At 46.0% G+C, this 14,658-nt stretch overlaps 1 protein-coding gene across 3 annotated transcripts in view; it reads left to right on the forward strand.

Annotated features, from left to right (window-relative positions):
- ULK2 (unc-51 like autophagy activating kinase 2) overlaps positions 1-14,207 on the forward strand; it is a 101,281-nt gene extending 87,074 nt beyond the window's left edge. For all 3 annotated transcript variants that reach the window (XM_084861425.1, XM_084861426.1, XM_084861427.1), the window contains 10 exons: positions 476-762; positions 1,573-1,760; positions 2,311-2,414; positions 4,782-4,922; positions 6,143-6,351; positions 8,050-8,228; positions 8,615-8,733; positions 9,026-9,183; positions 11,308-11,443; positions 12,183-14,207. In XM_084861425.1, coding sequence (XP_084717551.1) covers positions 476-762; positions 1,573-1,760; positions 2,311-2,414; positions 4,782-4,922; positions 6,143-6,351; positions 8,050-8,228; positions 8,615-8,733; positions 9,026-9,183; positions 11,308-11,443; positions 12,183-12,241 — 1,580 coding nt within the window. In that variant the 3' untranslated portion in view covers positions 12,242-14,207. The remainder of the gene's footprint in view (positions 1-475; positions 763-1,572; positions 1,761-2,310; positions 2,415-4,781; positions 4,923-6,142; positions 6,352-8,049; positions 8,229-8,614; positions 8,734-9,025; positions 9,184-11,307; positions 11,444-12,182) is intronic.
- Positions 14,208-14,658: the final 451 nt, after the last annotated feature.

Genomic DNA, 14,658 nt, shown 5'->3' on the forward strand with positions numbered 1-14,658 from the left:
TTGCTAGCTGCTGATAAAGCAGCTAATATACCCATTATCCACTTCTGTCTCCTGAGAATGTCAGTGACTTATGTTCTTGTCACTGGTTTGTAAAGGATGCCAAAAAAATAGTCTCCCGCCAAGTAAACACTTTTAGAATATCTCATGGAAAATAAGGCGTTCATTGAAATTCTCATTTTAAGAATTGTCTTCTTGCCCTGGCCGGTTTGGGTCAGTGGATAGAGCATTGGCCTGTAGACCAAAGGGTCCCGTGTTCGATTCTGGTCAAGGGCACGTGCCCAGGTTGCGGGCTCAATACCCAGTAGGGGGCATGGAGGAGGCAGCCAATCAGTGATTCTCATCATTGATGTTTCTTTCCCTTTCCCTCTTTGAAATCAGTAAGATAAATTAAATAAAAAGCCTTGTCTTCTTAATCCTTATGATTTTGCCATGTACTTCTTCCCACTGGGTTAACGCTGCATCTGTTTCTTGGTAGGTTCCTCAGTGCTGCAGGCTCAGTCACCACAGTCTTTCTTACTGGGTGCTAGACTGCAGAGGGCCCCCAGCCTCACCGACATCTACCAGCACAAGCAGAAGCTCAGAAAGCAGCACTCCGACCCCGTGTGCCCATCCCACAGCGGCGCTGGGTGCAGTCACTCCCCTCAGCCCAGTCGGCCTGGCAGCCTGGGCACTTCTCCCACCAGACACCTGGGGTCCTCTCCACGGAGTTCTGACTGGTTCTTTAAAACCCCTTTACCAACCATAATTGGCTCTCCTACCAAGGTGTGTTTGTTAAACCTTTGTAGGGGTTACGACTTTGTTAACATTGTGAAGTGGACGGATGGAGAGCCAGTTCAACAACAGACCATGAGAGAAATTGAAATAGAGGTCTTTTACTCACAGCTCCAGAAAGATACCCTGCACACCTGGTGTGGGCCCACAGGGATGCCCAGACAGCGTGCAGCCAGGGAGGGAGAGGCAGGACCTGGGCGCATGCCTTTATTAGGGTTCATGGGTAGAGTGGTTCCGGGTTCCTTACTAAGGCTAGATTGCTCAATTGAAACCAAAAGAGCAGGGTTCTGGTAAGCTCCATGGGTGTCTTACCTAAAGGGTATGCGAAGAAGATCCTGGGAGTTGGGGGGTCACATCAGGACCTTACATTTGCTAGTGATGCTGTGAGCTGCTAGCTAGGGTGTGCACTTAACAGGAAGGCAAATGTCAGTTTTAGGTCCCTGCAGTCCACTTGGCCAAACAGAATGGATGCAGAGGCAGCAATACCATGGAATAGCTGGCCCGAGCTCTCCACAATAGGTCAGGAACTAGTATGGAAAGGACTTACGATGAGAAGAGCTACAACTTAATGAGCACTTGCTATGTGCCAGGTACAGTGGAGGCCTTTGACTTGCTGAATGCTTTATGTACATTGTCCCACTGAGCTGTCCATGGTTAGAGAGGCTGTACGTGGAGGAAGGGCCAGTATTTTAATCCAGTTCTGAACAACTCCAGAGTCAGTGTTCCTGGCTGCGGGGCTATGCAGCCTGCCAGTGCTGAATGCTTTACACATCGTCATAACCGGCTTACGTGTTTCTTTAGGCCACAGCTCCTTTCAAAATCCCCAAAACACAAGCATCTTCCAACCTGCTAGCGTTGGTTCCTCGTCATTGGCCTTCTGAAGGGCAACCTAAAGATGGGGATGACCCACGAGAATGCCCTCATTGTCTCTTACTGCCAGGAAGTGAGAGGCAGACATCTGAGCAGCAAAGCAAGGCAGTGTTTGGCAGGTAAAAAACACCGTTTCCTTCCAGCTATAAACATGAAAACTGACCTGCTGGTGTGGCTCAGGGGTTGAGCATTGGCCCATTAACCAGGAGGTCACGGTTCAATTCCCGGTCAGGGCACATGCCTGGCTTGATGCTAGTAGGGGGCTAGGAGTTGATGTTCTTATCTTTCTCTATCCCTCTTTCTTCCTCTCTAAAATCAATGAAAATGTATTGGAAAATTAAAAAATAAACACAAAAACTACCATAGTACATATATTTCTGTTATAGAACAACCAAACCAAATTAGTAGCTGGATATGAACTGTATACATTTAGAGTCTGAAAACCGTACATGCTTCCTGTAGCTGGAAATACAGAGCTCTTGCTGAATTTCCTGAATAGCCTATCTCTGCCTCTTGTTTATATTAGTTAATGAAGTTTATCTCTTCTTTGAATTGTCATCTTTTTTTTTGTCTCCTTGTTCTCTGACTTCTCACTAACCCTTTTATGATTTGGCTTAAATCCTTATTATTTACGTGTGGGTTTTTCATTATTAAAATCACTCTTTTTAGATCCGTCAGTACTGGGAAACTATCCGATCAGCAAGTCAAGACACTTTTAGGTGGACATCAGGGCAGCACAGACAGTTTAAATACAGAACGACCAATGGATATAGGTAAGAAAAAGTATTTGCTTTTGGAGAGGGGTGGGGGCGAGTAATTTGTTAATGTATTCATTAATTTCCCATTGTTGCTATAACAAATTACCACAGTATTGGTGGTTTAAAACAACATAAGTGTATTACCTACAGTTAGTGGAGGTCAGAAGTCTGAAATTGGTTTCTGGGCAAAGTGCAGGTGCCAGCAGGCTCCTGTGGGCTCCAGGGAGGGTGCGTTTCCTTGCCTTCTCCATCTTCCGGATGCTGCTCTCATCCCTGCTGGGCCCCTTCCGTCTGGAAGTCAGCAGTGGCCAGTCTAGATTTTGACCTTCCTCCCTACTCTGCACTTAAAGGGCCCTTGTGATTACATGGGACCCACTGGATTATCTCTTTATGTTAAGGTCAGTTGATTAGCAATTCTAGTTCCACCTGCAGCTTTAATTTCCTTTTACCTTGTAAGATAGCCCATGCAAAGATTCCAGGGCCTTAGGCTGGGCTGGAGGTAATTATTCTACTTACCTTTTCTATTGATTGAGCATGAGCTTACTGGCACAGATTTCTTCACTCTGTCCTTGATCTTTTTGTCTTTCTCAATAGCCTATCAAGACGGGGACTTGTTCCATATCTTGATGACCAATGGCCTAAGAGTTAGAAGGAATTCTGACCAAGATAACTTTTTATCAGTATGTTAATCCTGGCTAAAGTTAGGCTAACCACTCATTAACTATTTCTTATACAGCAAGGAGTTCCTGTAAAGACCCACAGGTCACTGAGACCCCTGGCCCTTGCATAGCTATTCCAAGGGCTGTTCCGACTATAGACCCACATTTAGATTCCAGGCCTAACCCAGACTTGGATTTTTTTTCTTTTTTCTTTTTAATTTAATAAATCTTTATTGCTCAGATTATTACAATTGTTTCTCCTTTTCCCCCCATAGCTCTCTTCCACCTTGTTCCCACCCCACCCTCTGCCCTTACCTCCCCTCCCAATTGTCCTCATCCATAGGTATCTGATTTTACTTCAGTCTCTTCCTACATTCCCCACACCCCTTTCCCCCTGATAATTATCAGTCCACTCCCTTTCTTAGCCCCTAATTCTATTATATTCACCAGTTTATTCTGTTCCTCACATTTTTAATTTACTTGATTTTTAGATTCACTTGTTGATATATATGTATTTGTTGATTATAATTTTTATCTTAACTTTTTTCTTCTTCTTCCTTAAAGAATATCTTTCAGCATTTCATATAATGCTAGTTTGGTGGTGGTGAACTCCTTTAGCTTTTTTTTTTTTTTATCATCACTTTGAATATTTCTTGTCACTCCTGTCTGGCCTGCATCGTTTCTGTTGAGAAATCAGCTGACAGTCATATGGGTGCTCCCTTGTAGGTAACTAACTGTTTTTCTCTTGCTGCTTTTAATATTCTCTTTGCTCTTGGCATTTTAATTATGATGTGTCTTGCTCTGGTCCTCTTTGGATTCTTTTTGTTTGGTGTTCTCTGCGCTTCCTAGACTTGTAAATCTATTTCTTTCACCAGGTGGGGGAAGTTTTCTGTCATTATTTCTTCAAATAGGTTTTCAATATCTTGCTCTCTCTCTTCTTCTGGCACCCTCATAATTCGGATGTTGGTACACTTGAAGTTGTCCCAGAGACTCCTTTCACTATCTTCATAGTTTTGGATTCTTTTTTCTTTTCCGATTGGGTGTTTTTTGCTTCTTTGATTTTCAAATCTTTGACTTGATTCTTGTGTTCCTATAGTCTGCTGTTGGATCTCTGTATATTATTCTTTACTTTAGGCAGTGTATGCTTAATTTCTAGTTGGTCTGTTTTCATATCCTCAAGGGTCTGGCTGAATTTATCAGCCTTTTCTAGGAAATTCTTAAGAAACTTTATAAATGTGGTTTTGAATTCTATATCTAGTTGTTTATTTTTCTCCGTTTCTTTCATTTGTGATCTGTTACTTTGTCTCCGCATTTCTGCTGCTTCCCTTAGTAGGGAAGCTTTGTGTGCTAGGTGTCCTAGATACATATGAGAGAGAGAGAAACATTGGTTTTGAGAAGCATTGCCTCCTGCATGTTCCCCAATTGGGGATCGAACCTGCAACCTTTTAATGTACAGGGCAATGCTCCAATTATCTGAGCCACCCAGCCAGGGCCAGTTCATGTATTTTAAAAGTACACAGAAGTAACTGAATACTGGACTTTGGTGTGAAAGAGATTCGTAGGCATGAAAGATTATTATAAAATAGTTTTAATGGATATCTGTATTGAATGCTTATTGTAAAAAATGACAAACCAACAATATAAAAGTGAAGGTCTCCCTATAGTCCCACCCCCAAATATAAACACTGTCGAAGTAATGCGCCTTTGTGTGGCCGCCCTGCAGGAGCCTGTGGTGTGGCCCTGGTGCCTCCGGGGGGAGCAGCAGCAAGTTCCAGGGCCGTCCTGTTCACTGTGGGGTCTCCTCCGCACAGCGCCACGGCCCCCACTCGGACCCACACGGTCCTTCGGCCAAGGACAACCTCAGGTGAGGAATCGCCTTCCATCGTCTCTGTCTCGTGCTTGGAGTGCCGTGTTCTGAGAAGGACGTGATCGTGTGACTTACACAGCAAGTCACTGAGCCTCTCTGGAATTCGGTTTCTTTTTCCAGTGACATGGAAGTAGCTATTTTCTTTTCCTTAAAGGGTTATAAGAAAGAAAAGAGGCAATATTTGTGGGAAAAAACCTTTATGAAGTAAAAGAACTACATTATATACTTATATAATTGTGGTTATACTGAAGGCTGGTTTTAGTGCAGCCAGGAAAGATTTTGAAAATGACAGGTGGTTTATCTTTGTTTTGTGTATTTCAAAACCTAATTTTACCTTTTTCCCCTTTACACTTTGGGTCCCTATCTTGGCACTTAATCCTACATTTAGACAGGATAGTAAATACCAACCCTGGAGAGAACAGTTAGATGGGACTTGAAACGAGCTGTCATTTGCCATTACAAGATTGCTCCTGTGTCCTTCAGGTTCCCGCATGCTAAATCAGTCACGAAGCAAGACTCAGTAGGTTAATAAGCAAAAGATATGAACAGACAAGAGAGCAAGTGGAGCTAACCATCTTGTTTTTAAGATTGAGAATGTGTTAATACTAAGCTTTCATTCTAAGAAAGGAACCTTAGATGCTGTTAACGCAGCGGCGCTTAGAGCAGGCGCCCAGGGCGGCGTGGTTAGCGAGCTCTGCGCTGACTCCCAGCTGCTGCAGAGAGCGGTGCAGTTCTTCCAAAGCTATTAAATGTTTATGATATTGGATCTATGGTAATCCCATTCCTGTTTATCATACCTCTTTGGAGCATTAATTACAAGTAAATTACTGCAAAGAAGGGGAAATTTAGATTTTATTAGTGTTATTTGTGATATTAAAAGATCAGAAACAGTATAAATGCTTTTAGATAAGTATTATGTATATAAATTTAATTAACGACTATTGCATCCACTGAGTTTTATAATTATGAAAATGTGGAGAAACAGGAAGAAATGTATATGCTGTAAATTTGTTTAAAACAATATTTAAAAAGTAGCTATGATGACCTTTAAGATATACATAATGACAAGGTGTAAAGGTTGACATGGCAGAATGGAAGCCACTCGTATGCTCAGTGGGATCGGTGCTGCTCGTGGCGCGTTCCGTGTTTCTCTGGCGGTGGGAGCCGCAGGAGGCCGTGCGCTCTTGCTGGCACTGAGCCGTGTCCTGTCTTTGCAGTGGGCTCCAGCAGCTCGGGGGGCTCCCTGTGCTCCGCAAGCAGCCGCGTGTGTGTGGGCTCCCCACCCGGGCCCTGCTGGGGGCCCTCCCCTCCAGGAGCAGAGGCAGCCCCCAGCCTGAGATACACGCCTTATGGGGCTTCTCCCCCCAGCCTGGAGGGGCTCATCACCTTCGAAGCGCCTGAGCTGCCGGAGGAGACACTGATGGAGGTAGGGAAGAGAATCGGAATTCTGAAGTTTGTTTTCTCCTTTTAAACTGACCTTTTCCATTGGAAAAACATTGCTGATATATTTTCAGAATAATGTTGACCATGGCACTCATCCATAGTAAGCTTTGGTTGATTTTGTGTTCTTAATTTTTTAATCTGAAGTTTATTTACTACTTATAGGACTTTTGAAGTATAATGTTTCTCCTAAAACCATAACTTTTATTCTTAAAGCTGTTCTTTCTTCATAAGATAAAAGTAACACACTTAAAGTCAGGTTTTAAAAAATAAACTGTGAGCCAAGACCGGTTTGGCTCAATGGATAGAGCGTCGGCTTGGGGACTGAAGGGTCCCAGGTTCGATTCCGGTCAAGGGCATGTACCTTGGTTGCGGGCATATCCCCAGTAGGGGGTGTGCAAGAGGCAGCTGATAGATGACTCTCTCTCATCGATGTTTCTAACTCTCTCTCTCCCTTCCTCTCTGTACAAAATCAATAAAAATATATTTTAAATAAATAAATAAATAAATAAATAAATAAATAAATAAATAAATAAACTGTGAGGCAGGTTAGTCCTAACATTGGAAATAACCCGGCCAAGCACACTGGCGCTCACCTCCCTGAGGTTTGTAGAGCAGCACCGTGTCTCCACGGCCCAGCTCTGCGAGAAAAGCACACGGTGGTCACAGCTTGCTGAGCCACCCAGAAGAGAGGTGATTCTGTGATGCCAAGACCACCTCCTTGCCTGCATTCCGTCTATGATGGCCAGTGCTCTGGACCAGCTGGAGAAGCAGCTTCCCCTCAGTGCTGGCCTCTAGCACTTGGTCTTGTGTGAATGAGAATTACATAGTTCACATCACACTGCACTCAGCTCCAGTAGTGATCTTGCGGCAGGGCTTGTAGGGTTTTAACACAGGCTGGGACTGGTAAAGCAGTCCTCAGAGGTTTCCCATCTCCATCCACTTTGACGGGAAGTGTGCCACTGTGCATGGGCTGTCATGGGTGTGTGTGTGTGTGTGTGTGGGAACACATGCCCGGTGCTGACAGAGCAGACTTTCAGGAAGTGATTGGTTCATGCTCTTGTCTCCAGGAAAATGATTTTCTGGGAGAGGAAGAAACTGAGTTTTATTCAGATTTGAAAATATATTTATAGGTAAAAATAAATCTCCTAACAACATTAATTTTGAAATCCATTTTCACTGCGTACTATTGTGTGTGTCTGTGCTTCCCTCTCTAACTGAAAAGATCACAGAAGTTTAGAGCTTTGGTGTTAGGAATCGCTGTTAACCTGAACACCAGAAATCAAGTTATAAGTCAGTAGCATTCACTGAACCTTCAAGAAGAACGGTTTCCTGTGTAGAATATCCTTGCAATCTTGGTATCTGTTTTGTCATGGTTTTGTCTCCTGTATAGTGATAGTGATTGAATCATTTGATGTTTCATTTTCTGGTAAAAGCACAGTGACTTCATATCTTTGAAGCTAAATTTTGTGGGTGTTCAGATATACACACAAACGTGCTCACATCCACGTTTGGTTTATTTGTGTCTATATTCTCACTAGTTTCCTGGAATTTAAAAATGCCCATCTCCTTTGCTTATTCTGATGTTCGTAAGGATAGACAGTGTCAGCAGTGTTGGTTTACACTGAGGTGAGCATGCACCTCTTCTAACCCAAGAGTTTCTAAGACGAGTGGCTTTGTGCAGCGAGAACACACAGACACTCTGCGCCACCTGAGCGTGATGCTGACGTTCACGGAGTGCGTGCTGGACCTGACGGCGGCGAGGGGCGGCCTCCCGGAGCTGAGCTCGTCCGCCGGCTCCTTGTACCAGGCGCAGGAGAGCGTGCTTGTGGACCAGATCAGCCGGCTGAGCAAGGACTGGGGGTAGGTGCCCTTTGTTTCCGCGTTCTGGAGGCTTTCTGCAGTCCTGTCTGAGGGAGGCCTGCTGCTGCTGACGGTCCCAGCTCACTGAGCTGCTGTCCTGCTAGGCCCCACTGCAGGAGCCCAGACCGGAGGCTCTGACCCTTGGTGCTGCCTTTTCCCTGTGGAAGGCACTGATGATAAGAGGCTGTACTGGTTTTTATCCGAGTGTATCGTTGTATTCAGAGTACACACATCTTTTCCCATGCCGAAACTTTGCCTCCCGAGTCATGTGTGCATTTAAACATCCCGGCCCGTGCCTTCCTGTGGGGGCTGTTGTCATGGTGCTGGGACGGGCAGAGCCTCGTTGGGGGCTGGCAGGCTGCCGCTCACTTGCTGCCCTCCTGCAGGCGGGTGGAGCAGCTGGTGCTCTACATGAAAGCGGCCCAGCTGCTGGCGGCGTCGCTGCATCTCGCTAAAGCCCAGATAAAGGCTGGGAAGCTGAGCCCGTCCTCGGCGGTGAAACAAGGTAGGCGGCGTGCTGGGGCGGCCCTTCCCCGCGACTCGGGCCCGTGGGTGGGAGTCAGTTGTTAAGTATTCTTACTGGGCAGAAGGTGCCGGCTTCTCTGCTTGTGCTTTTGCCACTTAACTGATATGGAGAGCAGTCAGAAGCGCTTTCTCTCAGTCCTCTCACGGAAAGAGAGCATTCGAACCTTCAGTCATTTTTAAACGATCGTTTAGTGCCACGTTCCTTAAACCAGCAGGCAGGTGCGTGTCGCTGCGTGTTTCCTCTGGAGGAAATGAGAATTCCTTCTTTTCAGTTGTCAGAAACCTGAACGAGCGGTACAAGCTGTGCATCGCCATGTGCAAGAAGCTGACCGAGAAGCTGACCCGCTTCTTCTCCGACAAGCAGCGCTTCATGGACGAAGTGAACAGCGTCACGGCGGAGAGGCTCATCTACAGCTGCGCCGTGGAGATGGTGAGCCGCCCTCCTGCCCGCCCGGAGCGGAGCTTTTCCATCCAGTGCCTGCTTATGCCCACCACTGCCAAGTCCCAAGGATTGTGCTCTCACCTCGTAGTAACCTTGCACTTCGTGTTGAAGTAACACATTAAGTCATGCTGTTACCACATTTGGTAATGGTCCACTATTCCTCTCTAAAATTGCTAATAACATGATCTGATCATCCCACAGTTTGCATCCTGGGGCTTTTAGTGGATCTGTTTCTGCATTTTCCCCAGTATAAGAAATTGTGGCTTGATAAGCATTAGAAAAAAATACTGCTGTTAATCCACAGAAATGCATGTGTTCACATTCCTTAATTACAGACGCAAAGTAAAATCTGCTCTGCAGTTGGGAAGAATTTGTCTTCTGACTCATGGGGAAAAACTGCTCTAACGTGCAGAAGAAATTGGGGACTGTTACAGGATAGTGCTGAACCTGGCTGCCACCGCTTGGCGGTTGAGCATTGACCTGTGAACCAGGAGGTGACAGTTTGATTCCTGATCAGGGCACATGCCCGGGTTGCAGGCTCCATCCCCAATAGTGGGTGTGCAAAAGGAAGCCAATCAGTGATTCTCTCTCATCACTGATGTTCCTTCTCTCTCTCTCTCTCTCTCTCTCTCTCTCTCCCCTTTCTTCTCTGAAATGAATAAAAATATAGTTTCAGGGGGAAAAACTGATTGTTGACTAAGCTTATTTTTACCACATTAACATAATAGACCTCTATTCTTCCCCTCAAATTTGTTTACTTTGCATTGCACTGTTCTGGTACATCCTTGGACTTAACTTTGAAAACCGTTATAATAAAAAGTCATACGAAAACAACTTTGGAATAGAAACTGTTGGCGTGAGTAACATGCATTGCAACACCCTGTGCCGAGTGAGGACTTCACACAATGGCCTTTATGGAAGCTGTGCCAGGGAGACGCCCTCAGAGGGGATGGTGGTACCCTTCTCTTCCAGGAATAAGGGCCTTGAGACTTCAGCAAGTCCTCCCTTTGCCCTGGACGCTTAGCCTGCTCAGAGCTATTGTCATGTGTTTCTCCTTCCTTTTCCTGGCTCTGAGTTTCTGTGTGCGTTGTATTTATCTTACTGCAAGTGGCTTTAAGTTATGTTTTGATGGAGACAGTACATATTGACAAGTAAATTAGGATACTGGGTTACTGACAGTCCAGGCATTTAATAATGAGAGAGAAAATCCCAGTGCTGTTGAGAAAATGCATAACCCTGTGGATAATTCTGCTGTCCCCTATTTATGGCGACCCCCTCCTCACCTTCCCGTCACCTGGCTGAGGCCCACTGCTTCGCTGTGACTTGGCCTGAGCATCACTTCCTGACAGCTTTCCCTGACCTCTCCTCCTGTGGTCATGTGGGCGCAGCCATACGTGTCCTGTGCCGCCTGGGCTTCCTCCCGGAACACCACACCCGGGAACCAGGCCTCCGTCCCGGACCGGGAGCTCTTCCCGGGTGCCGGTGCCGGGCCCGTAGTGTGCTCACACACTGTCTCTGAAGAAAGGAGTGACTCTGCCAGATGGTAGTGTCACTAAAAGAAGAAGCTGAGAAATGACTTTCAACATTATTTGTTTTATTATTACAAAACCTACTTTTCATGAAATGCCAGGTTACCCTAGTGTGAACGTGTATATTTAACATAAACTCTGTAGTGACATTGAAGAAGGGCCATGAATCACGAATGTCTGAGGACAAGAAGGCTGTGTTTGCATGCAGAATAACTCTTTTGTCAGGAAGCTCCTATTTTTTTTAGAATGGAAGAGAGAGGGCAAGTCAGAGAGAAGCATCTATTTGTTGCCTCTTACACCAGCCCCTACCAGGGCCTAAGCCAGGGAGGAACCTGCAACCGAGGTGCATGCTCTTGACTGGAATCGAGCCCAGGGCCCTTCAGTCCATAGGCTGATGCTCTGTCCACTGAGCCAAGCTAGGGCAGGAAGCTCCTTTTTGCTATTGCTCATCTGATGAGTCTTTTAAGCTTTGTATTGTTTGGCAGATGGTATTAATGTTAGATAGCCTCCCTGAGAGCCATATTGCCCAGACGGGGTGCATTGTCTTGGAAAAGCTGGCTCCTCTGGTCTCGTTGCTGCGCAGGTGCAGTCTGCTGCCCTGGACGAGATGTTCCAGCAGACGGAGGACATCGCGTACCGCTACTACAAGGCAGCTCTGCTCCTGGAAGGCCTGACCAAGATCCTCCCAGACCCCGCGGACGTGGAAAACGTGCACAAGTGTAAGCTGACGTAGAAGGGGTGTGTCCGCTGTGGCCTGTTAGGAGGGCTTGGAGTTCGGAGTCCTGCTGCCTGGGGACTGTTTTCCACTCGTGGGCAGATTACTTAGCCTTTCTGTGGCCTCCGTTTCTTCTGGAAGATACAGGAGCAGAGCTGTGTGAGGCTCAGAGACGATGCTTGTGAAGTGCTGATGCTTCTGCTGTTACCTTAGGTTTTCCCTCTGCATGGCTGTGCTATGTGTCTGTGTGTGCAGAACACTTTGTTTTTATTATTAAATAATAATACATGCAATTTTTTAAGCTTTGTGGCTTAGTGACTGAAGGATCCTAAGACCCTCTGTACTGCACATTTGGTGTAGATAGCAGAGGGAGGTTGGCAGGATCCAGCATATGTCACTTGTCACATATGAGTACAGTGATCTGGGCTTTGAGTAAGGGGTGGTGGCTCACTGGAGTGCTACCAGGGATGGAAATTGTAAAAATTACTTGCAATTGTGAGCAGCCTGCTGTTAAAATCTAAATGTCCTTTACTTAACACCCTAATATAAATTTACCAATGTGCAGTACTAAACTACAAATCATGTAGTTTTTTAAACAGTTACCAGGCAGAAAGGAAAAAAAGTTCAGAATTGTTAACCTTTGGGCTAGAACAGATCAGAGATGAGGATTTCCTATTAGTTTTTCTTTGCTTGGTTTTGAATATAAATTACCCTCATTGTGGCTGACTTTGTTTTGCTTCCAGATAAATCTAGCATTGAAAGAAGGCTGTCGGCACTCTGCGGCCGCTCTCCCACGCCCTGAGAGCAGCAGGTGCCAGGCCCGGCCTGCTGCCTGGCCGCTACCAAAGACGACGATGTGCTGGTGGGAAACCTGCCTTATTGGAGAGTCACCCTGTTCTGTCCTCTGTAGAAGCAGAAGCAAGAGTCTTTCCCTCGGCTCTGTTTGCACTTGGTAAATAAATGTACCTTAGAACTAGCATTATTAGTACATTTATTCTTAAGGACAGTTAAGATGGAACAAACGAGTAGCCCTTCGCTCAGTCACCAGAGCAGGGTGTGGGGTTCCACGTGTCTCCTGGTGGAAAGTGCGCAGCGACCTCGTCGGCAGCTGGGTGCTGGGGCATGTTGTCCGAGTCTGAGCATGACCCTGGACCAGCTCAGGAAGAAACGGCGTCAGGAGACGCGGAAGACGGCTCTGAAAAGGAATGGTGAACTCTTCACTTTCACTAATGTGGACACTTGTTAATCTTCCCAGGTCTTTCATATATTGCACTAATTTATTAAAACAACTCTGTATTGGATTTTGCAATCTAAAACTAACTGAGGCACAATGGACTTGTTTGAAAAATACTTTCCTTGATTGTACACACACACCCTTTCCAGAGTCACACGTAATCGCTAGTAGGCTTTTTGGTGGAAGGACCTGTGTTCAGGTGAACCTTTGCGTGTGTTTAACCTCTTCCTCTGCACCCAGGTTTCCTCAGTGATGTTTTGGGTGGCAGCTGTTGGCCTTTGGTTGCATTCTTTATTGTGCATGCGGAATGTGCACTGATGGCTGGGACTTCTTGGCCTCTTAACAGCTGGGTTATTGGGCAGTATTAGATAACGATGTCAGTCAAGAGATATGTCTAGAATCTTAATAGGGCCGAGTCATGTTGGGATGAAAGGCTTATTAATGATGGGGAGTGCCCACATGAAATTAGTGAGAAGTGAGGGTTGTTTTCTCTTAGGAAAACGGCAGCTCTGTAGCTTAATACGTGCTTTCCATATTAATCCTGGCAGTTTACCAAACAGCTGGTTATGGAGAAGGTGGGCAGTTAACATCCCTCCAGAATGGTTCCTACCTTGTACTTTATTTGGTTTATTTTATTTACCTGCTTGAATACTTGAATAAACCACTCTCCAGTTTTAATCCTTTTATCTTAATCCTTTTAGATAATACATTTGAACTGACAAATTGCACAGGAGCTCTTTGGCATTAATCTAATTTAGTGACATGATAAAAACAAAAAGGCTTCCCTTTACTTGGACGAAGTAATGTAATTTACTTATTTATCTGAATGAAATTCCAGCAGTTAATTTGAACACTTATTTATATGATGTTTGTATTCTTAGGTCTTTAATACAGTGTTTCTACCTCTCATTTGTAATTGCATGCATTTATTCTTGAATCTAGGTAAAATTCACTGAATTGTATAATAATAGCCTTTTTATTATTGCCTGTACAGATGTAAATTAAGGTAAAATAAACCGGACAGAGTCTTTCTGGGTAAAGCTGGGTCCATTTCCCGTGCTCTTCCAGCCAGGTCCTTCCTCAGTGAGCTTGGAGATCGGTCACGAGCACCCTCTGCCCGCCCCAGGAGTTCACGCTCAGGAAGGACGCGGCCCGCCGGGCTCGAGGCACCCGTGTGAGCGATGCTCCTTTTGTGGGTTTGTCCAGCGGACCCTCTGAGGGCCGGGCCGTTCTCCCCCTTCCTCTCCAGTGTTTGGGGCAGAGGCTGAAATGGGTTCCCAGTGAGCGAATGGCTAGCCTGAGGTCGGGTCACTCAGAAGGGCTGGGCCGTGCTCTGTGGCTCCCGTTTCTCTCGTCCTCTGTGCAGTGAAGGGCTAAGGAGGTGGTATTGGTGAAACTGAAGTCTGAGCAGCAGAGATCAAACTGTAAATTCATGAATAATGGTTCTGATTATATTTCCATTATCAAGGCTAATTGTTTAAGAGATTTTTGCCTTGATTATAGCAATAATAAACAAAGACAATGTTTCCATGTGTATTCTTTGATTCCATGTCATCTATTCCATGACGTAGAAATGGACAGCTCAGACATTCATGGTAGACACGTATATTGGGGCCGTTACCTGGGAAACTCGACCACACACGTAAACCAGAGAATTGCTAACGGGCTCTCCCTCCTGTGAGAACTTGCCCTGGGCTGGACCCGCGGTTCCCACAGCCACGTGCTCCTTCTCCCCACCAGAGGGAGCAGCAGGGCAGCCGGTCGGAGGACCGTCTGTTGTGTGTGTGAGGCCAGGCCTGGGTTTAGGGCTCACTGGAGCACAGCACTCAGTTTCTGAAAGGACTCGGCTTGCCCTGGCCGGGTGGCTCGGTCACTCAGGCCGTGGTCCCTGCACCAAAAGGTTGCGAGTTCGATTTCCGATCAGGGAGCGTACCTTGGTTGTAGGTTTGACGTGCCCCCCCCCCCCCCCCCCCCCGCCCATGGGT

This window comes from Pipistrellus hanaki (assembly GCF_964339955.1).
Source record: "Pipistrellus hanaki genome assembly, chromosome: 16".
Taxonomy (NCBI): Eukaryota; Metazoa; Chordata; class Mammalia; order Chiroptera; family Vespertilionidae; genus Pipistrellus; species Pipistrellus hanaki.